The sequence below is a fragment of the Panthera pardus genome, unplaced genomic scaffold (genome assembly GCF_024362965.1).
Source record: "Panthera pardus isolate Hobbes unplaced genomic scaffold, ASM2436296v1 HiC_scaffold_17, whole genome shotgun sequence".
Taxonomy (NCBI): domain Eukaryota; kingdom Metazoa; phylum Chordata; class Mammalia; order Carnivora; family Felidae; genus Panthera; species Panthera pardus.
The window spans coordinates 128,377,088-128,403,262 of NW_026526732.1; the positions used below are offsets into that span (position 1 = coordinate 128,377,088).

General features: G+C 37.3%; 1 protein-coding gene across 2 annotated transcripts in view; it reads left to right on the forward strand.

Annotated features, from left to right (window-relative positions):
- The window catches only part of F13A1 (coagulation factor XIII A chain), a 245,345-nt gene that overhangs the window by 40,564 nt on the left and 178,606 nt on the right, over positions 1-26,175 (forward strand). For both annotated transcript variants that reach the window (XM_019419828.2, XM_019419830.2), the window contains one exon: positions 7,070-7,321. In XM_019419828.2, coding sequence (XP_019275373.1) covers positions 7,070-7,321 — 252 coding nt within the window. The remainder of the gene's footprint in view (positions 1-7,069; positions 7,322-26,175) is intronic.

Genomic DNA, 26,175 nt, shown 5'->3' on the forward strand with positions numbered 1-26,175 from the left:
TGCAATGACTAGTTGAGAGCAAATTTTCCCCAAGGGCACATAGGACTGAGTCTGAGCTGGAGGTGGATTTCTCTTTGTCTTTTATGTGAATAACACAAATATGACAAATCCATGCAAAAAACTCAGAACCAACAAGCCAACGTTAGTAAAAAATGAAATCTTAAGGAACTAAATATGTTCACCCTCTTCCTCCTGGCTTCAGAATGGGGGTGTTAAGTTAGGTGCATCTCTCTGTGTTCACTCATGTATATGTAAGGAGAGAGTGAGGTTAAAGAATCCACAGGGACATTTAAATCTAGACATATGGTCCAAGTGAATTTTGCCTTACAAATAGTATTGCTGTGGCCTCAAAAACAATTTACAAATGAAAACAAGCACTTAAACTAAGAGCATGTGTTAATTTCTAGATCATTTGGGAAGATGGCACCAATTTTAGGTAAGTGTGAAAAAATGCAATTGGTAATTGTATTTTTCATGGTTGGGTAGTCCAATTCCAAAGATTATGTTATTAAAAGAAAAATTAGAATAGTGTCTGTGATATTTTATTTCCACTTCTATTTTTCTTGCTCAGGTATTTTTCAACAGAGAAGTCACAATTTGGAGGGGTGTGGGAACCAACTCTCTGAGCATTACACACTTTCAACAAATGTGCATGGTGATCACCTGTGTAAGGCTGAGGTTCACATCCAGATTTAGCCAAGGATAGTTGATGGGCAGTCATGGATGTTGATGGATGGGTGTTCCGGATTGTAGCCTGATTGTGGTCTCTTAAACATGCTACCTCCTGGGGGTGAGAAGGGCTATTTAGTGAAATGAAATACTACTCTGTCACAACTTCCTCACTCACAACTCAATCATAGAAAATTCTCCCCCAGAGCTGTCATTGAAATCATTACATTTAGAATTAAACATGTTGTATAGAGCAGCCGACAAGACCCTGCGGTACTATTGACATGTCAGGTCTCACATTAATAATCAGCTCTCCCATACAGTGAATAGGAAAACGTCTGTGAATCTGGGCTCTTTTTTCCTTCCTTTGGGATGAATGTACTCACTACCTGTTCCAGGTTTGCTTCCATACACTGGTCCGGTGCCAGCGGCCTGACTGTATCAGCAGTATTGTTTACCCTTTGTCTTTCAGTCGCTAACACCACTGACTCAAATCCATTATAGGCTGCAGCCCCTCTTTGCAAGCAGGTCTTCTTTCTAATGATCAGTTGGTTGTTAAGCCCTTGGATCCATGTTTCGGTCTCACGTCCCTTCTCTACACCATGGCATATTCCCTCACTGTCCTTTGACCTCATATCTCTTCAGATGTTCCAATTTATTCTTATCTTTCTTTCATCTTTGTTTTTAAGCAGTTTATTTTAGAATACTCTTGGGATTAAAGAAAAACTATGAGGATAGTACAGAGAGTTCTTATAAACCCTGCATCTAGTTTTCCTTTGCATTCACGTGGTACATTAATATGGTGCATTTGTCACAACTGATGAGCAATAGTGATACATTGCTATTATTATTATTTTGTAAGACCTTCAGTATCCTCCCCCTTAGCTCCATGTAGGTGACATGATGCAGAGAAAAGAGAATGGGTTTAATGGTGCAAATATCTTGGTCTGAGCCCCATGTCTACCTCCGCCTAGTTATATGGATGTCTTCCAAGTGACAACCTCATAGAGCCTCAGTTTCCCATCTGCAAAAATTCCCTCACAGGAAAGGACCCCAGGAAATAAACCTTCTTTCCTGTTACTTTATTTTCATCATTATATGAACTGCCTTAACAACTCTAAACAACTGGTACAGTAATAAAATTGGACTTTAGCTATGTCTAGTGAAATCAATAAAAAATCACAACCAGCTTCCTATGTCTTCAGCACCCTATAAGACTGTGAGGAATTTAACTACGAGGTGTTAAGGAAACTAAATTGTTGACCTAATAGTAGTTCAGATGCTTATTATTGGTTTAGTGATATATTTCTCTTTGGAAGGAAAAACTAGGTGATATTTTTTTCTTCTTAGATCCCAGTATTAGACACTGAGTGTCTATAATAAATCACTCCTTAAATAAATAAAATGTAAAATTCTCTAAGTCACAGGTTGGCAACCATTTACTGTAAAGGCCAGATAGTAAATATTTCAGGCATTGCAGACCATATGGTCCCTGTCACAGCTACCCTACTCTACTGTTTTAGCACACTAATACTCAAATGAGTGAGAGTGTGACAGTGAAACTTTATTTATACAAATAGGCCATAAGCTACCTTTGACCTGTAGACCATCGCTTGCCAGCTCCTGATCAAGGCATGAATGAATGAAGATGACAGTGACCATAAATGATTTGGAAAATCACGAGTTAGGAGTGAGGGACAGGGTTCAGGTGATTCTTATATGATGATTCTGGAATTATTAAGGCTTTTTGGTTAATAATGAATGATGCTACTTTTTTTTAATTGATTGTGAGAGTGAGCTGTATGTATTCCCCTGACAGAAAAATTACTCAGCTCAATGTATTTTACTCAGGAATGAACTGGCCTTTGAAAGTAGATTTGGGTTCTATAGGTTGACTGTCCATGAACCCAATCCTGGCTTCCTGCTCCTGGAGCAAAGGAAGGATCACTTATAGGAATAAGAAAGCCTGAGGCAATGGGGGAAAGTATAACAATAGCTGCCATTTATTGAGCTGCCTTCCCCATCACAAACGATGACCACTGTTATCCCATTTTACAGAACAAATGAGAGACAACAAGTAAGTGCCATGATCACACAGCCAGGGTCTAAGCCAGCTGCATTGCTCTCCTTGGCCACAACACTTCCCTCCACAAAAATAACTGGCATTCCCTGGAACATTCACATTTCTTCACATTTAGAACTAGACAGGGAAGGAGGGTGGGAATCACCTCTTCTTCTTTCTAGCTTTACTCTCCAGTAGCTGTTATATTTAAACACAAACAATAAATGTCTCCTGAGCCACCCCCTACCGTGCGCCAAGCGTAAAGCTTTCACTATGTTGTAAAATCTATTTTTTTTTTCCATTTCCAGAACTGCAGAGACAAGGAGGTGGAGGCTCACAATTAAGCAATTGGCCCAAAGGGATGTCTATAGTGAATTGTGGTGTCAGAATCTGAACATAGTTCTCACCAGCTCCAAAGCGTTTTCTACGCATACAACTGCCGTACAGCTTAGTGATTAAACTCCCAGGCTCTAAAGCCAGACTGGTTGAGTTCAGATCTCAGCCTGCTACTTGCCAGCCACATCACCTGGACAGATTGCTTAATGGCCCTGTTTCTTGATTTGTCAAGTTAGGATGATGATCATAATTTCCTTCTCATAGTCTGATATAAGGAATAAAGCAGTAACAGGCATATAATAAACAGCGCGTTGGCTTTTTCCATAGACTACAAGCTCTAAGAGCAAAGGAGTCTGTTTGGTTCACTGTTGTATTCCTAGTACTGAGAATAATGTCTAGCACATGGTAGGGGATATGGTTGCATGAATGAAAAATGTTGAAACAAATTAGTCTTTACATTAGGTTGTGACTGCATTCAAAGCCAGGAAGAATAAACATGGCTCCTCTTTTTCTTTACTTTTTTTTTTATGCCGTGAATTTGATAGGTAAAATTTAATATGAGTCTTAGGGCACCTGGGTGGCTCAGTGGGTTAAGCATCCAACTCTTGATTTCAGCTGGAGTCATGGTCTCGTGGTTCATGAGTTTGAGCCTTTCATTGTGCTCTGTGCTGACCGTGCATAGCCTGCTTGGGATTCTCTCTCTCTCTCTGTCCCTCCCCTACTCACATGCACTCTCTGTCTCTCTCAAAATAAAATAAACCTTAAAAAATTAATATGAGTCTTCAAAATCATAATTTCAAGTGTAATAATGGAAATAGTGATCGTCTTAGTTATTTCAATGTTCCTAACAGAAGTGTGTGTTAGTGCAAAGTTGAGGCTCACAGCACACAGTACATGGCTTCAGAGACATTCTCCTACTTCGTTGCTATAGTCCTAAAGGAGCATTCTTATGTAATACATTTTAAAGTTCCTTTTATCATTTTTGTTTGTTTGTTTGTTTGTTTGTTTTTACAAAACTTAAGTCTGTCATTGTCATATAGATTTTATCTCTGAACATTTATTTTTAGTGAGCTTGTATGGTATTTGATACTGTGTATTCTAAATCCAAGCCAGTATTTAGTGACAACAGCTTCCAGGAGCCCCTGTAATGAATGAATTATGGTTCCACTTAGCTGGTGAAATTGTGTTTGATGTTTGCTCTTCAGTAGTGATGGGGTCTCTGGGGAGCAACAACGCCTTCAGAGAAAAGGGCAGCCTCAGCCTCCCCACCACCCCAGTTTGAGCAGGCACAAAGAGGAACCTACCCAGGAAATACAGAGATGGAGGTGCCTTTGGAACAAGCAGCTCTGGCAGGATTTATGAGCAGGATTCCCATAGACTAAGCTCCATATATTCCCAAGAACACCACCTCGACACTGTTACATCTTGGCAGCAAACCATGTTTAAGACTTTATTGAATTTATGATAATATCCATCCTGAGTGGTGATTAACTGATAACCCCTAACACATAGCAAAGCACTGGGGTTCTAATCTTTCTCCCTGGCTTGCACTGGGTAGAATATTATTTTCATTAAGATTAAGTATCTCACAAAATTACACTGCAATTAACTTATGCAACCTCCTCCTTAGAATGCTCTGTCTTTGACAATATGCCTACCAAAGAATCCTTTAAGACCTCAGTAGCTGGAGAGGCCCAAATGAAGCGTTGGTTTTGTTCATTTTAATGTAGAATCCTCTGCATGTTTTCTATAAAGCAAAGTAAATAGGTTTTTCTCTTAAAGATTCTTCTGCTTGCAATCAAAAAAAAAAAATTACAGACTTAGTAGCCTGATTTGTATTTTTCTTCAAGTCATGAAGAATTATATATCTAACACATTTTGGAAAAGTTTGTAAATGAAAGATTTGCTCTAGTTTAAAGTATCTATATGTTTGATTATCTTGTAAACTAAACTATAAATTAAACTATAAGCTAAAAAGCTAAAAAATGCTGTCACCTCCATGTTTTTCAGGAGCCCATGGTGAAATTTAGTTTTGAGGTTAACACCATGAAATAACAATTTGGTCTAAAATGACAGCAATAAAGAGAAATAACATTTATGCTGAGATAACTTATATATAAAGTGTGATGAGCCTCAAAATATGGTAAAATGCCCCGATGCTTAGTCTTCTATTTATTTTTTAATATAAAATTTATTGTCAAATTGGTTTCCATACAACACCCAGTGCTCATCCCTAAAGGTGCCCTCCTCAATACCCATCACCCACCCTCCCCTCCCTCCCACCCCCCATCAACCCTCAGTTTGTTCTCAGTTTTTAAGAGTCTCTTATGCTTTGGCTCTCTTCCTCTCTAACCTCTTTTTTTTTCCTTCCCCTCCCCCATGGACTTCTGTTAAGTTTCTCAGGATCTACATAAGAGTGAAAACATATGGTATCTGTCTTTCTCTGTATGACTTATTTCACTTAGCATAACACTCTCCAGTTCCATCCATGTTGCTACAAAAGGTCATATTTCATTCTTTCCCCTTGCCACAAATAGTATTCCATTGTGTATATAAACCACAATTTCTTTATCCATTCATCAGTTGATGGACATTTAGGCTCTTTCCATAATTTGGCTATTGTTGAGAGTGCTGCTATAAACTTTGGGGTACAAGTGCTCCTATGCATCAGCACTCCTGTATCCCTTGGGTAAATTCCTAGCAGTGCTATTGCTCTATTTTTAATTTTTTGAGGAACCTCCACACTGCTTTCCAGAGCGGCTGCATCAGTTTGCATTCCCACCAACAGTGCAAGAGGGTTCCTGTTTCTCCACATCCTCTCCAGCATCTAGAGTCTCCTAATTTGTTCATTTTAGCCACTCTGACTGGCATGAGGTGATATTTGAGTGTGGTTTTGATTTGTATTTCCCTGATGAGGAGAGACGTTGAGCATCTTTTCATGTGCCTGTTGGCCATCTGGATGTCTTCTATAGAGAAGTGTCTGTTCATGTCTTCTGCCCATTTCTTCACTGGATTATTTGCTTTTCGGGTGTGGAGTTTGGTGAGCTCTTTATAGATTTTGGATACTAGCCCTTTGTCTGATATGTCATTTGCAAATATCTTTTCCCATTCCATTGGTTGCCTTTTAGTTTTGTTGATTGTTTCCTTTGCTGTGCAGAAGCTTTTTATCTTCATGAGTTCCCAATAGTTCATTTTTGCTTTTAATTCCCTTGCTTTTGGGGATCTTAGTTTTCTATTTAAGTAACAGCTGAGATTGGTTATGCATGAGAAATTATGGGCAAAGCATCATACATGGGTTATTTTATTTCATCCTTAGGTAATATTGTTCTCCTCATGTACCAATGAAGAAACAGAGAAGGAAATAGGGATTTGTAAAGGCCAAGTAACTTGCCAGAAACTGCCAGGGTAAGGAAGTAGCAGAGCCAAGAGTCAAATCTAGACAATTTGCCTCTGGAGCCTGAATTCTTGCCCATGACATAAGCCTAAATCACTAATGAGACTGGCAATAAACACATGTTTCATTTGAATGTGAAAATGGCTACATGTGCAACCTATAAATATAATCCTGTTATAGGTAATATAACAAATTGTATTGAGAATAAACCCAAAAACATTTGCCTATCTCCCTAAAATAGCAATTCTGACTTTTTAGAGGGTAGCATTTTAGGCAATGGTAACTTCACAGTACCCTATAAGCTCTGTTATGTTTTTGCATCCCAAATTACTATTGCTACATCTTATTTGAATTCATCAACTAGCCAACGAGCAAAAATTCCTGTAATTATCATTATTCTTTTTTTTTTTATCTAGACATGACAAATCATAGCGTCAAAGAAGTTCAGAAAATCAACTAACATCACATAGCAACTTGGTAGCAGAAATGAAATTCATACCCAAGTCTTATGATTTCAACTCTAATTAATTATTTTAGCCTTCAGCCATAAGACGACAGAGTCAGAACAAAAATGGTTTGTGAAATTATCTCAATGCTTCTTCCCACAGGTCGCTACCCTCAGGAGAATAAGGGAACCTACATCCCAGTTCCTGTCGTCTCACAGCTGCAGAAAGGCAAGTGGGGGGCCAAAGTTGTCATGAGAGAGGACAGGTCTGTCCGGCTGTCCATCCAGTCTTCTCCAGAGTGCATTGTGGGGAAATTCCGCATGTATGTTGCTGTCTGGACCCCCTACGGCATTCTCCGCACCAGCCGAAACCCAGAAACAGACACATACATTCTCTTCAATCCTTGGTGTGAAGGTAAGGAAGGGGCAAGCATTTTTCTCATAAAAAAAATAGTTCGTATTTTTCCAGTATATCTCTTTTTGGAAGGAGAGCAGAATTATTCTACAAGATATGTCCCTTTGCTATACACACAGTTTCGCATTGTTGAAAGAAAAAACTATGAAATTTGTCCTTAATGTATATAAGGACAAAACCTGTGTATATGAAGTTAATGCTGCTACACATTTATTCCAGGACATAATTGAGGAGTGCCTGAAGTTGCACAATTAGTTAAATTGTGGAGTGATGTGTCGATGGTGTCACTTCTGTGTATATGCTATTACTCTGTAAACAAAATAGGCTTATTGATCTTGACTTTCAAAACTCTTAGGATCTGTGTAATCTGGCTTCAGAAAAATAGGATAAAGTTGATCTTGCCTATAGTAAAACTAACTTCTTTCTCTTCCTAATTTAAGAACAGAAAGCCTGAATGTTAAAAGAATCCCATAAATTTGTATATATTAAGAGTGGGTGCAGATTTCATAAGCCATAACTTTGGATGTACAAACATGTGACTTTAGTTTAATATAATACAACTTAATCTCTACTACTATTTGGAGTATTCCTTTCTGTCTGTTACAGAAGCTTAATCCAGTTATATTCAAATAAAATAGGTCAAAGTCCAAGGATTTCTCCCAATTCCATTTAAAAAACTTAGTTACACACAGTATTTTCCCCCCATGACCATCTCTGCCCTTCTGTATCTGCCCCCTGCTTCATATTTGGTATGGAGCTGATTTTCAGTTCCAGAGGCAAAAGCAAACATTGCAACAGCATTAAGGGGAGAAAGTGCACTTTTAGATCTTAAGAAATAAGGTAATGAAACTTATAAAAGCTGATATAGGACAGATTATCACATTATCTTACTTCATGTGTATTGCTCTCCAATGTCTTCCCAAATAAGTCTACATTTTTTGCTGATTTTGAATGACCATTGTTTGTGAGAGTTGCATTTGAATAAGGGTTGAGCTGCATTTACGGGTAGATAATAAGTGAACAGCAATGTTGTCTACTCGTATATAACATAAATCTGGATCCTACTGCCCTTTTCTTTGAATTCTCAGTTCCAGTGTCGTTGGCAGATGGCACTGAGCTAATCCTATACTCCCTGCTCACCACCCCCATCATCTTGTCCCTGATAATCCTATCTATGAGACAGATGTCCAAGGTTGATGGTAATAGGAGATGTTACTGGGGCCATGTGCCATTCAGAGGTGCACTCCTATTTACAGTAATCTAGTCAACCAGATATAAAACATTCTGTGATGGAGGGGATGCGGTGCTATTTATAGAGATGAGGGGAGTGAGGTTGTAGAGACAAACTAAGATTTTGAAAATGTTGAGTTGGACATAACTGTAGATGCCTGAGCAGAAATGGCAAGTAGGTATTTCAATATGTGAATCTGAAGATGAGAATCAGAGATGCAAATCTGGGAGATGTAAAGCTGAACATAGGGAGGAAATACAGGGAGGAAAGAAGATATAGCATCTAGCCCTAAAGGACACCAGCATTTGGGGGTGTCTAATAGGCAAGGAATTAGCAAAGGAGACTGAAATGGAGGAGTATGTGGGAGATGGCCAATTGTAAAAAAAAATTGCATTTGAAAACTTCATATTTGTAAAACAAACTAGGAATTTGATATTGACTTTCTTTGCATTACGAAAAGAAAATCATATAACTTCATGTAACTATCCAGCACCCTAAGGGGTTTATAAAATGATACGATTTACCCCAAATTTGGTATGTTTGCAGATTTTCTGGATTATAACACCTGTGTATCAGAGGGTACGTATTTACATGCATTTCAACTTATGTTGCCAGTTTTCCAGAGATAAAAAGGGTTAGTCATATGCCTGATGTATTGAGTTTATAGGAGAATTATTCAGGAGGTGTAGAGTCTAATAACTTTCTACTGCCTGATCACTGCCTTGGTCTTCAGTTGTATCCCTGGTGAGCAACTTCCAGGTTTCCCTGTTCAGAAGGAGTCACCTAGTCCAGAGATAATGTAGCTCCAGAACTCGATGCTGCATTACAGAAAAGGAGCAGAGGGCCTTTCCCTAGGCATCACTGATTTGAGGCAGGTGAGAATAAAACTAGACAGATCAATTTGGAAGCTGTGACCCAGGACAAAGATGATGATGGATGGACTGGACTATGGTGGTGGCAGTGGAGATGAGGAGGAAGGGATAGGTTGGAGATCTACTTTAGATTTAGAACAGAAATTGCAGAAGGGTTATCATGAGAGGTGAAGGAAAGGGAGAAGTCCAAAATAGCTCTAGGTGGCTGGTATATGACCAGCTAGGTTGGTGGTGGTGCCATTTTCAGAGCTGGGAAGACTGAGGGAAGTGGAGAGGAAGATCTAGGGATGAAACTAGGAATTATATTTAGAAATGTTAATTTTGTGATATCTGTGGAATATCTAAGTGAAAACATCAAGTAGGCACTTGAATAAGTGAATCTAGAGCTCTAAGGAAATGAGTGAGGTTGGTATGTAAATATGGGCACTATCAGGAGCTAGCAGGGAAATTTAAAGAAAGAACAAACATGGATTTAGTATCATCCACAATTAGAGTCTAGACAAAGGAGAAGGAGACCAAGAAGGAGTAGCCAGGGGGTTAAAGGAAATCAGAAGAGCCTGGTGTCACAGAGCCGGATGATTGATTAATTCAAGAAAACAGTAATTGGTTCTTTGGAATACGGCTGATGAGTTAAATAGGATAAGGACAGAAAGTGGCCATACATTGTGGAAATATGGAAGTCGCTGGGGAACTTGGAAAGATTTCTTTACCACAGTGATGGGGACAGAAGCCAGAGAGATGGGTGCTGGCTACAGTATAATGGGAGGTAAGAAAGTGGAGATAACAGGTGTTGCCATTTTCTGCAAAACTCTCTGCAAAACAGAGGTGGGATATGAAGGTCAATGAAGAATTGTTTTAAGCATAGAGTAGGCACAATTTTCTGGAGATGGAGACAAATCAGGAAAAGATGAGTTTACTGCCCAGAGAGAGGATAGTGGTCCACAACCTTGGCTGCATATTGGAATCACCTGAAGACGTCTCAGACTTCCTGGTTGGTCTGCACATAGCATGGGCTTTAGGGTTTTTGAAAAAGTCTGCAAGTGATTTTTAATTTTTTTAAGTTTATTTTCTTATTTTGAGAAAGACTGAGAATGAGCATGAAGCGGGGAGGGTCAGAGAGAGAGAGGGGAAGAGAGAGAATTCCAAGAAAGCTCCATCCTGTCAGCACAGAGCACAATGTGGGGGTTTGATCTCACAAACTATGAAATCATGACTTGGGCCGAAATCAAGAGTCGGATGCTTAATCAACTGAGCCACCCAGGTGCCCCTGCAGGTGATTTTTAAAGCCAAGGTTGAGAAGCACTGACTTAAGGAATGAAATCCTTGAATGGGTAGGAGCCAGGGAACAGGTGAAGAGCCCTTGATAGGTAGAGCTGTCCATCCTCCACTGTGACAAGAACAATGTGGAAGATGGGTGAAGTGTGCCACTTTTCTAGATTCAGTGGAAGGAGGATGAGGTTGTTCACATTTTGTGATTCTGTTTTTCCTGGCAATGTGAAAAGCAAAGTCATCTGCTGAGAACCAAAAGCAAGGAGGGGAGCATTGGAGGCTTGATAGAGAAAGTCTGAGAGTTTGGAGGTGAGAAGCGGGCTTATTCCAGGGACAAGACAGGTGGGTCCTCCCTGCTCCCCAGAACACAGGGAAAACCACCACAGTTGCCTTAGTTCCTTGGCCTGTGAATGTCCAAACATGTCTGCAAATTACTTGGGGATATCCTTGTTGGTATCTCCACCTCCCAGAATCTGATTTCTCCCAGTGCCAACATCTGTGCTGCCTCTGAAACATCAAAAAAGGTCACATAGGACATTTGTGTGTCTACACATTGGCTGCAGTTTGGTGTGGAGGATGAGAGGAGGGAAGACTGACTGCTTCTCAAACTTGGAGCCCATTGGAATGGCCTGGAGGGCGTGTCAAAGCATTTCTGCCCAGTACCCACAGATTGAGTATGTCTGGTGGGGCCTGAGAATTGCATTTCTAACCAATTCCCAAGGGATGCTCGTGCTGCTGGGCAAGGACCACACTTAGAGAACCATGGGTTTACAGACCAATCACAAAACAGTAATGACAAAATGTAGGAGAGTGTACTTACTCCGCGTAAAATTTCACCAACTCCTCCCCAAACCCAATCCCAGTCTCTCCTTGCCTTACTGCCTCTTCTCTTTCCCCTCCCATTCCTCCTTGTTTCCAAATTCCTCTTGCATCCTCTCTTGGGAGCAGATTGTCTTTCTTCTCTCATGCAGAGCGGTTCAGCAGGCTTTTTAAATTTTGTTGTTTGGGCTCCACCAACGATGAGACTTTTGGGAACTACACACTTTCCCAAGACCATTCCCTCCAGAAAAATTCCGGTGCCAGTTTTTAAAATAATACCTTTTACATTCTTATATTAATACTCACAGAGGTCTCCAAGGGAATTTTTATGGAATGGGAGAAAGACGTCACCTCCTCACGTCACTCGCTGGGTGGTTTTCCCAGCCTGGAAGCGGAGGCATAAAATCCAAAAAAGGAATCCAGTGATGGACCTCACGCACAACCAAATGCACTGTAACCTGACAACCAACCAGTTCTGTGCTTGCATGTGCTAATTCACAACAAGGGACTCACAGAAATATTGTCTGGTAATTGGGTAGTAGGTAAAAAGAGAGCCATTGCCTAAGTGGAAAAGATAAGAAAAGAGGAAATCAGAAGTTGACAAAATAGAGCATGGTGAGCAAGATGCTGAAAACACAGCACATTTGATGTGGAAGTGACGTCCCAAGGTGGCTTAGGACACTGGGTTGAAAATTACAGGCACATACAGTACTTACTGATAAAAGAATGTTCAGCTGGGTTCCTGGGGGCCTTTCAGCTTGCTTTGCATTCATAGGCAATTTATTCTCCTTAATCACTAAATCATTAATGGGGATCAATAGCAATACCACACTAGTGAGGGCAGGGGCGGATGCAGGGAGAGTTATTGGTCAGTTTTTTTTTTTAATTTAATAGTGGTAACCAGGCTTCAGATCCATTCCATGAGGGAACCCTTCTCCAGGCTGTTGGAGAGAAAACTGTACTCACAAAGGCAGCAGGAATGAGTTGGGCATTTATTGTGAACTCATCTTATTTTTCTAATTGCTCAAGAGCTCTGGATAATGGAATGTATTTCCTTATTTAAATTCAGGGTGTTCCAGATTGGTAGTCTAGCATTAGTGCCACATAGTGTGTTCTAAAAGATTTAGGTGTGCCATACCTGTTCTTAGTGCTCAGGGTCAGTATTTGATTGCTCTGTTTGGTTGGACACCAATCATTTCCAGTGAGTCTTCCTTCTTTTAGTAACTTGTTTCTCCCCACATTCCCCACTGCTTATTTTCCCTTCCCTCATTCAACCTTGTATCCCAGCACCTAGCATAGTGCCTGGTACATACCTAATGTTTAATAAAAGTTTACTGCACTGATATAATAATTCTAACTAAATGCTTTTTTAGGTTCACTGAACCTACCATCAGATAAGTTGTAAATGTAATCTCACACCTTACCATCTTGAAGAAAGTAAAAAACATATATGGTGTGTGTGGGAGTGAATTTGTGGGCAAAGTGTATGTATATTTCTCTCTCTCTCTCTCTCTCTCTCTCTCTCTCTCTCTCTCTCAGCATCTGACACCAAATTAGCATCTGGTATTTCTGACCTTTTATTCAATATGACTTTTCTATTTTCCTTTAAACAAAGAAATCAATTAAATTTGGTGTAAAGATATCAATAAGTTTCTAATATCTGGATATGTTTAACACACAGTAAATAAATATGACCAGCTTCTATTTTATTATGACATTCCTTTTTACACTATATACTTTGTAATTATACATGGTCTTTTAGACCCTTGAGTACAGAATGTAGTAATGGACCAGATCTGGTATTCCTAGAGTAAGAAAGAGCAACACCCCTTTATTTGGAGTCCTTTGTGCTCAGGGTCTCAGAATTTATGCCCTCAGACTAGAGCCATTATCCATCAATCCACAAATATTGATGGTATATTTTTCTCCCATGACAACAGAAGTACTCATAGGTAGCACAACAATATTAATTATTCATCCACAAATATTAAGGGTCAATGTTGAATTAGGCAGTGGGAATATGGCAGTGAAAAAGATGACAATCTTTGACCTTATAGAGCTTCCACAAATATTTCACAAATGAATTACTAATAAACATGAATTACAATTGTGAAAAAATACTAAAATAAGTCATGGCACAACAAATCATATCATGGGGCACTTGGCCTAGTCGGAAAATGGGAAGAGACGGGTCAGTAGCTTATCTTTGTGCCCTCTCAGCCTCTTCAACAGTATTTGCATCAAATAGCAATCAGATAGTTGCTTAATTGACTCCTTATGAAGTTTTATTAAAGCTTATGTGAAAATTTTAAGCCTTTATTTATTCAAAACCTCTATTTAATAAAATAGCATACATCACTCTTGCAAGTGTCTGAAACATCGGAGGCTTATTCATCCTTTCTCCACCAAGTGAGTATTACTCGGTATGGCATTGTGGTCAGAAGGGAATTTGCAGTAGACATTTTTTATGATGACATTCAGATGACTCCAGAATCAAGGTCCAAAGGTGTTTATGAGATGCTTCTGGAAGGAGCAGAGTCAAGAGGTTCTAATCCAGAATCACACACATCTGCCAGTCTTTCTGTGCATAGTTGTTTCTACTTTTCAAAGCTGGTATCTCTCTGCCTCGTGTAGCAAAGAAAATAGGATTCTTCTCTCATTCAGCCCAGCATGGTGCCAGGCACCAAGTTCATGCTCAATGAATGTGTGCTGAATTGAATTGATAACAACCACTCTGGGAATAAGGAAGAGAATTATGAGCCTCACATTTCAAGAGAGAAAATAGACTCTGTGGCGTTAGATAAATTTCTCAAGGTCCTGTAGAAAATTAGGAAACACACTTGGGGCTAAAACTTGGATATTCTGATGTGGTCAGGATAAGCTCTTTTATTTTGAAAACCAGAACCATTGGTATCCCATCTTGTGTAACAAGAAGTAAGTGCCAGCTGGGAAGCTTCTATGATGTTCAACACTGGAAAGTCCTGCTGTGAAAAATAAATAAATAAATAAATAAATAAATAAATAAATAAAAAACCAGGTTGATAGCTATAAGATCAAACGACAGTTTTCTTTGCAAAAAAAAAAAGTAAGCATGCCAACAAGGGCACAGACTCCCTTTGAGGATATGTGCTAAGTAACAAAACTCTGACATTTTCTTTGTAGAACTGCTTTATGAATAATAGTCTACCTTCTGAAGATATTTAAGTACCCTGAAAAGTCCTTAACCAGCAAAACTAGCAAATTAGCACAAATCAAGTAAACTTCCCAAGCTGGTCTGAGCTGTAATGTAATGCAACATATTTGCAAGGAACGAAATGGACCCAATTGTTGAGGAACTACTTGCCTGTGTTTCATGGATTCTTTTTATTCCAGACTTAATGGGTACAAAGGCAGGCCTTGAAATTGTCTATATTGAATCATTTTAGGAAGACAGTGGCTTTGGAGCCTTCCCCGGGAAGAAAAACAAAAGCACAGGCTCTGGAAATGCTGTTCTTTCATGTGATTTACTATTTCCTGACGGGAAGTGATTCCTTAACATGCCTATAGAGCGCAGAGCCTGCTGGAGTTCACCACCCCTTCTGATCTACTTTGAGATGGAAAAGGTATCATGATGACACCAACCCAGAGTCACATTTGCTCTGCAGATGAAGTCAGTCCCTTGAAGAGGGATTACCCTCACCCAATATGGCTTCCCTCTTCCTTCAGTGATGCTCAGCTTTTATAGAAAGAGGAGGCAAGTAAAAGTTATTCCTAATCCCCTCACTTAAAATTACTCTCTTCTCTAAAAAGGTGACACATTTTGCCCTTTTGAAGGGACTGAGCTATTATTTCTTCCGAAGGGTCAGAAACAAAACCAAACTCTGATTTAAGCTGGTAGGTAGTCTTTTGGGAGAGAACTTGTATGATAGCATTCCTGGCACTGTAGTTTTCTTTGATCCGTGAGTTCGCTTTGTGGAGCTTGACTTTAATGACTTTGGAAATGGGACTTGCTTAAACTTTAAAATAGCATGTAAATAAGCAAAAGAAATTTTCAGCTCAGGCAGTGATGAATAGCCCTCCTTCTCCCAAAGAAGTTACACAGATACTAAAATCAATAGGCTTAGCATTCATTTTTACCTGTTTGTTATAAATTCCTACTTTCTTTGGGTATGGGGAGGTGAGTGGTAATTTCCAAGGGGGCCTGAAATCAGCCCTATAAATGAATACCAAAATTTCTCAGCCCACAGTATTTGTTTTTTTTTAATTGCTCCATTATTCCCATCAAAGGAATAGTAAAATAAATGAGATCATTCTTCTTTACTACTTGCTTCACATTAGTCACCCTGGAAAGTTATTTACAAAGCATGTTGAAGGTCTGTTCTGGTGGCAGAGCTATGGATAAGGCAGATGGAGGTATCATGCCACATTCACCAATGACACCATGTGGAATCTGTTTTCTTCTTGAGTTTTATTTGCCAGAGGTCACTTAGGATCAAGAGGTTGTCAGTAAGTCCTTGGTGCTGCTGCTAACTCTACAAGCTATTTAGACCTACTTCCTCCTACCTGGGAGATATAGCTCTAATCCCTACACTTATATACAAACATACACACACACACGTGCTTTCTAACAGTTCAAACTGATGGGTTTCTAGAATAGTGAGTTATTTGTCACTGTTTTTACTTTTAGTAGCATTCTCTATTTTACTAAGGTAGAGAACCAATTTTCACCCCAGGATCTGGTAAAACCTCCTATGCCTCTAAAGCATATTAAAATTTATTTAAAAAAGTAAATATAACTCCCCCCAAAACAACAACAGAAATCTCCAGAGACAAATGATTAAGTTTTCCTATATTTGTTAGCCTATCAAACATAGGGAGTTTTTTGGAGTATCCATGGTGATGTATTTTTTTTTTATCCTAGCTTTGGACAACTATATTTTAAAGTGACAGATCTGAATAAAAACGGGGGAAAGAAAGCACCGCTTTCCACCTTCAATCTTCTTTTAAAATCATAAATAAATTTAAAATTAAAATCAAGGCTTCCCACTTGACTTCCTTGCCTTGCTGTGGATTCATGATTATGCCTTCCGGTTGTGAGGTGAGATTTAATTCACCTGCTGGAAGGAAAAGGGTAGCCTAATCTTGAGCTCAGAACTCCTCCTTATTCATAGTTTGCCATTTAAATTTATAAGTGCCCATCAATAATAACCCAAAGCCCAAAACTAAATCCTTCACTTTCTTCTTCTCTCACTCTCTAAGCTCCAGATATCTATCCCCACCTCTCAATCTTACAGGGCGTATTCATTGTGCCACATTCCCAGGCACTCTGTGCTGGGGATACAGAGACCTGATGCCTTGGACCCAAGAGTCACAGTCTACCTGGGAGACAGCTTAGTATTCCTGACTTCACTTCTTACCAGCACTATGGTCCTGGGAAAGATACTTTACTTACTCTTCCTTAGTTTCCTCACCTGTAAAATGATGCTTTCCTCTCAGAGACATTATGAGTTTTAATGAGTTCATTGGTTTCTATACCACACTCAGTAAGTTCCTAGCACATGGTAAATACTAAAAACATACATTTTCATTTAATAACTAAATCACAGAATAATCTCCATATGAATGGATGTTAACTACAGCATCCACAGGAAACTGAGCAAACAAGGCTTAATCTAGCTTGTGCTGGGAAGAAAAGGGTGCAGGGACACTTAAAGGGGGAAAAAGTATGGTTATATGATGGTTATTTAATAAGAAGAAAAATTGGTACTTGAAAGTTGATCTTAACCTCTTATTAAATAGCTTCACTTAAATGCAACATTTAAAACTAACTTTTTAAAAACTTTCTTTAAATGTTTATTTTTGAAAGTGTGAGCAGGAGAGGGGTGGGAGGGGTGGTGGGGGTGGGGGTGGGGGGTACAGAGGATCCAAAGCAGGCTCTGCACGGACAGCAGCAAGCCCAAAGTACAGCTTGAACTCACAAACCGCAAGATAATGACCTGAGCCGAAGTTAGATGCTCAAGCAACTTAGCCACCCAGGCACCCCAAACTTAAAAAAAAAAATTTTAGGTTTCAAAACTAACTCTTTTCTGATGATTAAAGCCTTATAGAAATTAAAATAATGAAAGCATAAAAGGAACTCAGAGATCTACATATCACAAACATTTTTGATTTTTGAGTGGCATTTTTGAGTGGATTTAATTTTAATTGACAATTAATTGAATACATTACCCTTTTCAAATATATACATGTAGTCATATATATGGTAAAACATTAACTTTCCTTTTCACCTACTCTCTGATCCTTGAGAACCTCCACAGAAAACCCAACTTTAACTGTGTGTATTGTCTGGATACTTTGCTATAAGTATATATTTCTATAGAGTTTGGATTTTTCTAAAACACAAGTGGAATTGTTTGTGCATGTTACTCTATATTTTACTTCCTTGCATAATATATCTTGGAGAATTTTCTATATCAGTACATACATATTCTTTTTAATAACCATTGGGTGTGGTTGTACCATAATTGATTTGGTCTCCTGCTTACAAATATTTAGATTGCTTCCTATTTTCACTATAGCATACCATGCTGTACTGAATGTTTCACATAGATGTTAAACAAATGTATTTCTGTAGAATAAATACATAGAAATGTCGTTGCTTGGTCAAAATCAATTCACATTTTAAATTTGCCTTGATGGGGCGCTTGGGTGGCTCAGTCGGTTAAGCAGCCGACTTCGGCTCAGGTCATGATCTCGCGGTCTGTGAGTTCGAGTCCCGCGTCAGGCTCTGTGCTGACAGCTCAGAGCCTGGAGCCTGTTTCAGATTCTGTGTCTCCCTCTCTCTCTGCCCCTCCCCTGTTCATGCTCTGTCTCCCTCTGTCTCAAAAATAAATAAATGTTAACAAAAATTAAAAAAAAAATAAATTTGCCTAGATACAGCCAAATTGCTCTTTAAAAAGACTGCTGTAGTTTATAATAAAGCCCTAGTACAAGAGAATATCCTTGTCTTCATACCTGCATCGACACCAGGTGTTATCAATTGTTTTAATATTTGCTAATATTATAGGCAAAATATGGTATTACATTGACATCTCATGGTTTAGTTCGTATGTCTCTAATTATTAGTGAAGTTGAACTTTTTAAAATACATTTATTGATTGAGTATTGCATTTCTGGACCTGTTCATATCTGGGACAATTTAGGTGAGTTAAGGGATGGCAGGAAGAGATGTACATGAATCTTTTAAATCTATCGACAAATTTTCTATTAGTTCGAAAAAAGGTCTTACTGAAATTTTTTTCCCACAGGAAGAGCCAGTTGTCAAAATATCATTTATTGATCAGATGTATCATTACCTGTTGATTTTAATGCCATGTTTACCATCTACTAAGATCTAATATACATCTAGCTCTATGCATATGTTTTTCTATTACTGCGTCCAAATCAGTTTTCATTCTAACTTTGCTTTAGTAATCATAGTAATGCATAGTAATGCTATATATATATGTATGTATATATATATATATATATATATATATATATATATATACACACACATATACACACACACACACACACACACATATATATATATATGACTGTTATATAAGAAAGAACCAGAAAGAGGCACCTGGATGGCTCAGATGTTTAGCCATCCTACTCTTGGTTTTGGCTCAGGTCATGATCTCATGGTTTATGAGCCCTGCATGGAGCTGCATACTGACAGAGCAGAGCCTGCTTGGGATTCTCTCTCTCTCCCTGTCTCTCTGCCCCTCCCCCACTCGTGTACACACGTGTGCTCTCTCTGTCTCAAAATAAATAAAATCGACTTAAAAGAAAAGAAGATTGCAATAAGTTTTAAATGTAGACCAGAAAATGTCATTGGTCTATAACAACAAGCATTTTGTCTCATGGATCCTGGACTTGTCTGTGGTTGAGCTGGGCTGAACTGGCCAGCTCTGCTTCAGATGAGAATAGCCAGAAAGGTCCCACTCCTCACCACACAGCTATATAGATGTTCTGCTCCATGTGTCCCTCATCCTTCTGTGACTAGTGGGCTTGCTAGGACAGTTTTTTTCTCATGATGATGGCAGAAATGCAAGAGCATATGGTCAAGTGTGCAAGCACATTTCAAACCCCTGCCTGCATCACTTTGACTAACACCCTTTAGCCAAAGTAACCTCCAAGGTCCAAAGGGGGGTATTCTAATGGAAGCTGAGTGGCTCAGTCGGCTAAGCGTCTGACTTCAGGTCAGGTCATGATCTCACTGTTCATGGGTTTGAGCCCACATCAGGGTCTGTGATGACAGCTCAGACCCTGGAGCTTGCTTCAGATTTTGTGTCTTCCTCTCTTTCTGCCCCTCCCCAATACATACTCTGTCTCTCAAAAGTAAATAAATGTTAAAAAAAATTAATATAAATAAATAAATAAATAAATAAATATTTTAAAAAGGGAGATGTTCTACCTTTAGATAGGATGACTGGTTACATGGCAAAGGGCATGGATATCAAAATGGATAAATTAGAGCCAAAGTGAGAAAAGTTTCTCAATATTTCATTTGCAACATTTTATTTTTTGACTATTTTTTCACATTGCTTTTTTAGATGAACTTTTAAAATGCGGAATTCTCAAAAAATCTGAGTAGAATTTTCGTTGGGTTTTCATTGACTATATCAACTAATTTGAGTAGAATTTATATCTTTACAATATTGAATCTTTACAGGAATTAGAAACATTTTGAAATTTTTTTCTTACTTATTCAAGTTTTCTTTTATGCCCTCTGGCAAGGTTTATTTTTATTATTAAAGTTTTCAAACAAGCTCAAAAATAGAAAGAATAGTACAGTGAATATCTATTTATATATCTCCCAGATTCAATGATTATCAAGATTTTGCCACATCTTAGGCTATCTCCTGATGTCATGTAACATTTCTGTAGCCCCTGTATTTTCTGTTAAGCAGTTAGCTTGATCTGAGACTCAATCAAATTTACCTTAAAGAGAAACATTTTCTTTTTGTGGCAGGGGCGGGGGTTGGGGAGGTAGAGCAAGAATACTATGTAAGTCATGCTGTATGCTTCTCAGGGCATCCATCCCATCAGGAGATACATAATGATTGGTTGTCACTTTTTTAGTGATATTTAGATTTATCAATAGGATTAGGTTTTGTCAATCTTATCCATCCATTATGAAGTTCCCCACTAGCCATTTAACAAAGCCTAGATTCATTATTTCATTAGCGATTGCAAAAATGGTGATATTCTAATCTTACCATTCCTTCTGCATTTATTAGCATCATTTATTTTGTTGCCTTGAGGTAGTTTTCATATAAGAAGTCTAGATATGTGTCTCTTTCCTTATTTCTAAGTTATCAGAATAATGAGTTGGTTTTTAGCACCCTGCAAAGATAACCAATTTGTTTAAATTACTATAAATTTATGAATATTGAAATTTTTTGTGTTTTAATCCTTTGCAGTGACTTCTTTTTCATATTCGAATTGTCTTCTTTTTGGACAGTGAATGCCCCTTCAAATTTATTTCTGATTCCTTGTCGTGACTCTTAGAATCTTTAATAGCCTCTTTATTTTCTGGTAGGAGGAAGTATTTCAAAATGGTCTTGTACAATTCTTGACCCAGATGTGTTATGAGTCATGTCTCTTAAGGAACCTGGGTACTTTCTAGTAAGGAGAGGGGAGAGAAAAGAATGATACTTAGAGACCATAATCTAGGCTCAAGAGACTCACTGCTACTGCAATGGTTGTTTCTTCCAGTTCTTTTCAGTGGACAGAAGTTGAAAATGTAGTTTTTAAAGAGAAAATGCATTATGAGCTATTAAGGATATTTTCAACTTAAATTTATTTTTTTATAAATTCCTTTTATTTGATATTTTATTATAATGGAATTAGATTTCTGACTATCATAGTATGCTTTGATTGAAACACTTCATAGTATTGCAGGGACTAGTAGAAATAGAAAAAAAATATCTTAATAATATTTGTTGATGAAAAATCATGGTGAAAGCAAATCTCCAAAAATGTGTTTGAAGGCCATAAAAGAATAAATACAAAAATATGGGAAAAGATAAGCAGTATCTCCCTTCATATATATATTTTTTAATTTTCTTGTTATGTCTTCCTAAAACAGAGATATTTGACAGCAGTTAGAATGTCCACCTTTCAACATTAAAAAAAAATCACACTCCCCAGTGGGTGAACAAAGTGAAGAGTAGTCACCTATAATTTAGCTGAATAAGCCACTTTGGAGTCTTAAGTGAGGAGTTCTTCCAACTCCAGAGAGTGCCATCAACTTGTATCATCATTTTAGTGCAAATACAATTTAATTTTGGTGAAATGAGATTCATCCCCCCCAATAAGATTAGTAACTGCATTCACTGAATTTCACATTCTTCATTTGTGAACTGTGAGGAAATGAATGGTAGCTAGAAGATCAATGGGATCCCAGCTATAGCAGCAGGTGGAATGATGATGTACTAGGACAAAATTACCTATACTTTGAATTACAAAACTAACAGTGGTTTTAGATTTGCAATTTAATTACAGACCAACTACCTTTCATATGGAACAAATACCAAAAAAAGTTAATTATTACAAAATATTTCAGAAAAAATACATAATCTAATAAAATAAAAGCACTGAAAAATATCTTGCTAGAGCAGGGTCAGCTTGGAAAAGTTATTACCAAAGCTAAATATTTTTCCTTCACACAAACTATACTCAAAAATAGCTTTATGAAACTAATTTCTGGCTTAAAACATCAAAGGATTTCTTAGAAACAAATATCTTAACTGACACGGATGGACAGAGAAGAAACAAAGAAGCCGCCTAACCCCAAAGTTCATACTCTTTAAGACTTCTGAAGTATTACTGCACTGATTTACATCTCTTAATGGAAGAATGTGGTAATCATGGAATGAATCAATGCTAAAGTCATTTTCAAATGAAAAACAAAACAAATTAAACCTGATGCAATCCGACCAAACACGTGTCAATATATAGTTTCAAGATTATTTTACAAAACACCTGCATTTACACAGTAGGCTCCAGGCAGCATTTTCAGACAAGTTCTTTGGCTTTATCCTTGACATGATTAAGTTACACTTTTAAAAGAATTATTTAATAATTTTATGTATTAAATTTCTTTATTCAATACATTTTTCTTTCTCTGGAGTCAAAAAAAAAAAAAAAAAAGACTGTGCATATAAGATTGAGAGAGGACGCACAAGCAGATAGGGAACTTCTAGAAATGGATGGCACTGGGAGGGTCAGCAAGCATGTGAAACTCACTCAGTTATGATGCTTTCCAAGGATGAGTCAGTCTTGTAGCCATTTTACAAAGATTTTAAAGAAAAATTTCTTTTTGAAGTCAGATTTTTTTTAATCCTTTCATTCTTATTCAAAATCGGTCCAGCTCTTAGTCTGCAACAGCAGGAGTTATGATACCCATTTCTGGAGGCTGCAGTACCGTCAGAGCATGCCTGTAAGTCACTAAAAAAAAAAAAAAAGAGAGAGAGAGAGAAAGAAAAGAATGCCCTTCCCTCCAGATTAAAAAAAAATTAATAAAACAATTGAGGAAAGATAGCACTAAATCTAAAATGATTTGCAAAAGAATACTAGGTAAGAAGTGGCTTGAAATTAAAATATGAGGTTTCAAATTCCATTTCTTTGATTTTACATATGTATTTTTTCTCTTATCCTGCAAATCTTGGCTTCTAATGCCATTAACATGATTGCTTATATCATATTCATTTCAAAATAACAATATCAATATTATCAGTAACAACATGGTTACTAAAACAGTTTACTTTCTCTTTTTTTTGTTTGTTTATTTTACAGTTTTTCTTGTCTTTATGTTATATTCTACTGCAGATATATAGTAAAATTACTCTGTTTTAAAGTGACTTGAGGGGTGCCTGGATGGCTCAGTCAGTTAAGCATCCGACTCTTGATTTCAGCTCAGGTCATGATCTCAAGGTTCATGAATTCGAGCCGTGCCTAGGGCTCTGTGTTGACAGTGCAGAGCCTACTTGGGATTCTCTCGCCCCCCCCCCCCATCTCTGCCCCTTCTCTGCTCATTTGTGTGCACTTTCTCTCTCAAAATAATTTTTTTTTTAAATAAAGTAACTTGAAACATGGGGCACCTGGGTGGCTTCACTGGGTTTAGTGTCCAACTCTTGATTTCGGCTCAGGTCATGATCTCACCATGGGGAGATTGAGCCCCAAGTTATGGGGCTCTGCACTGGGCATGAAGCCTTATTAAGATTCTCCCTCTGCCCCTCCCCAACTCATGCACAAATGCCCACTCTCTTTTGTGCTATCTTGCTCACTCTCTCAAAAAAATACATAAATAGGGGCACCTGGGTGGCTCAGTTGGTTAAGCATCCTACTTCAGCTCAGGTCATGGTCTTGCAGACCATGAGTTCGAGGCTTGCAGCAGGCTCTGTGCTGACAGCTCAGAGCCTGGAGCCTGCTTTGGATTCTGTGTCTCCTCTTTCTGCCCTTCCCCCACTCACACTCTGCCTCTCTTTTTCTCTCTCAAAAATAAATAAATAATTAATTAATTAATTAAAAAATAAAACCAAAGTAACTTGAAATAGTTCTCTTTGTTAAAGCCACTAATCTATTAGAGCCATATTCATTTGTTTCATGTTGGCTTCATTTATTTAGAAACTGCTTTGTCTTTTATTTCTATTTAGTTTTGTTTTATAACTTTACAAAACATTTACATAACCTCAAAGTCAAATTAAAAAACAATAAAGATACTTCAGAAAGAAAGTCTAACTCCTACCCCTCCCTCCTACACTTTAGATAATAACTTTGTTAATTTTTGGCTTATCTCTACATTTAAAAATGTAAGTACATATGTGTATTTATATAAATATGTATCTACCTACTTACCTATTTATCTCCCTTCTTTCTTAGATAAAAAGTAGCAAACTATATACATATTTTTCCACTTTTTTTATCTAACAAGAGATCCTGGATATCCTTCTGTAGTAGTATATAGAGATCTTCCCAATGCCTTACTATAGTTGCCCATTACATGGATAATCAAACTTCATCCAACCATTTTTTATTCCAGGAATTCCCCAATTCTTCTGGAGATGGTATTCTTTCTTGCTCCTACCCCTAATACTGTAAAATATATGGAATAAAATATATTCATATTCTATGCACCTTATCATACTTTCTTATATACTGCATACATATTTTTGTGTACACACACACACACACACACACACACATAGATATAGATAGATATAGATATAGATATATAGATATACAGATATATATATACGTATATATACGTATATACGTATATATACGTATATATATATACGTATATATACATATATATGTAGAGAGAGAGAGAGAGAGAGAGAGGAAAGTATGATAAGAGGCATGGAAGACATCGGGAAAATTTAATATCTGCCTAAAGGTCACTTTATTATAAGAAAATGCAGAAAAATAAAAAGAATAAAATAGTCAAAGATAAAAGGGAAAGAAATTCCCAAAGCTGAAGAAAGACTTACATTGTCAAACTTTAAAGGATCATAGTGCATCAAACCTGGTAAATGAAAAAAAAAAAAAAAAAAAAAAAAGACCCACACCTAGATGCAAACTGTTTAAATGTCAAAACTTCAAAGAAAAATCCAAACTTTAAAGTCAAGTTAAAAAATATTATCTGTAGAAGAATGAAAATAGATTGAAATTATATTTTTTGTGGATAAAAATTTATTTGTAAACCTTTGCAGTCCTTGGGTTACTACTCAGTTAAAATTGCTTTTATACATTTGTTTTCTATGTGCATTTTCTCTTCTGTGAACTGGTTTTCCTTTTGCTGACTTTAAATGCACTTTATGACTTTCTCATCAATTTATTGAAATTCTTTACATATAAGGAAAATATGCTAACATTTTCTGTTGTTGGACATATTTCTCTAGTTTTTTATGTACTTTAAATTCTATTGTATCTGAAATTCAAGTTTTATATTTATACTAAAAAACCACATTAGTTATGTCCTTTTTTACCTTTTCTATTATTTTTGCTTGTATAAAACTTTTTCATCTAGAGACCAAATATTCAATTTATTTTTTTCTTTTTTTAAGTTTTTATTTACTTATTGTTTAATAATTTAATTTTTTATTTTAAATTTCCTATGCATTCTATTTTTTAATTCAGATTTTAAATTAATTTTCAATTTATTTTGATGTACAGAAAATTTACCTTTCCCACACAGCCAATTTTCTCAGCTGAATTTAATAAACACTCCAGTCATCTTCTTTGATTTATAATATTTTCTTTACCACATATTAATTTCATAGAAACATGCATATAGTAACATCTATTTCTAAGCTCTCTATTTTGGCCCATTAATCTATTTTTATATCAATCGTTTAAATTACAGTGGCTCTATAATACAATCCAGTTTCTAATAGCTTATAGGACAAGGCCATAAACATCTCATATTGTAATGACATGTTAAAAAAGCATTCCCAAATGGCACTTCTAGACCTCAGTGATCTTAAGAGATTTCTATCTCAGTAATAGGCATTTGAAACCCATCTGACTACAATGTTATCATTACAATGGTCACAACAGTTAAACCACTATCATAAAAGAATGAAAACAAACGTGGCCTTTACTTTTCAGGATATTTTGATTGCATT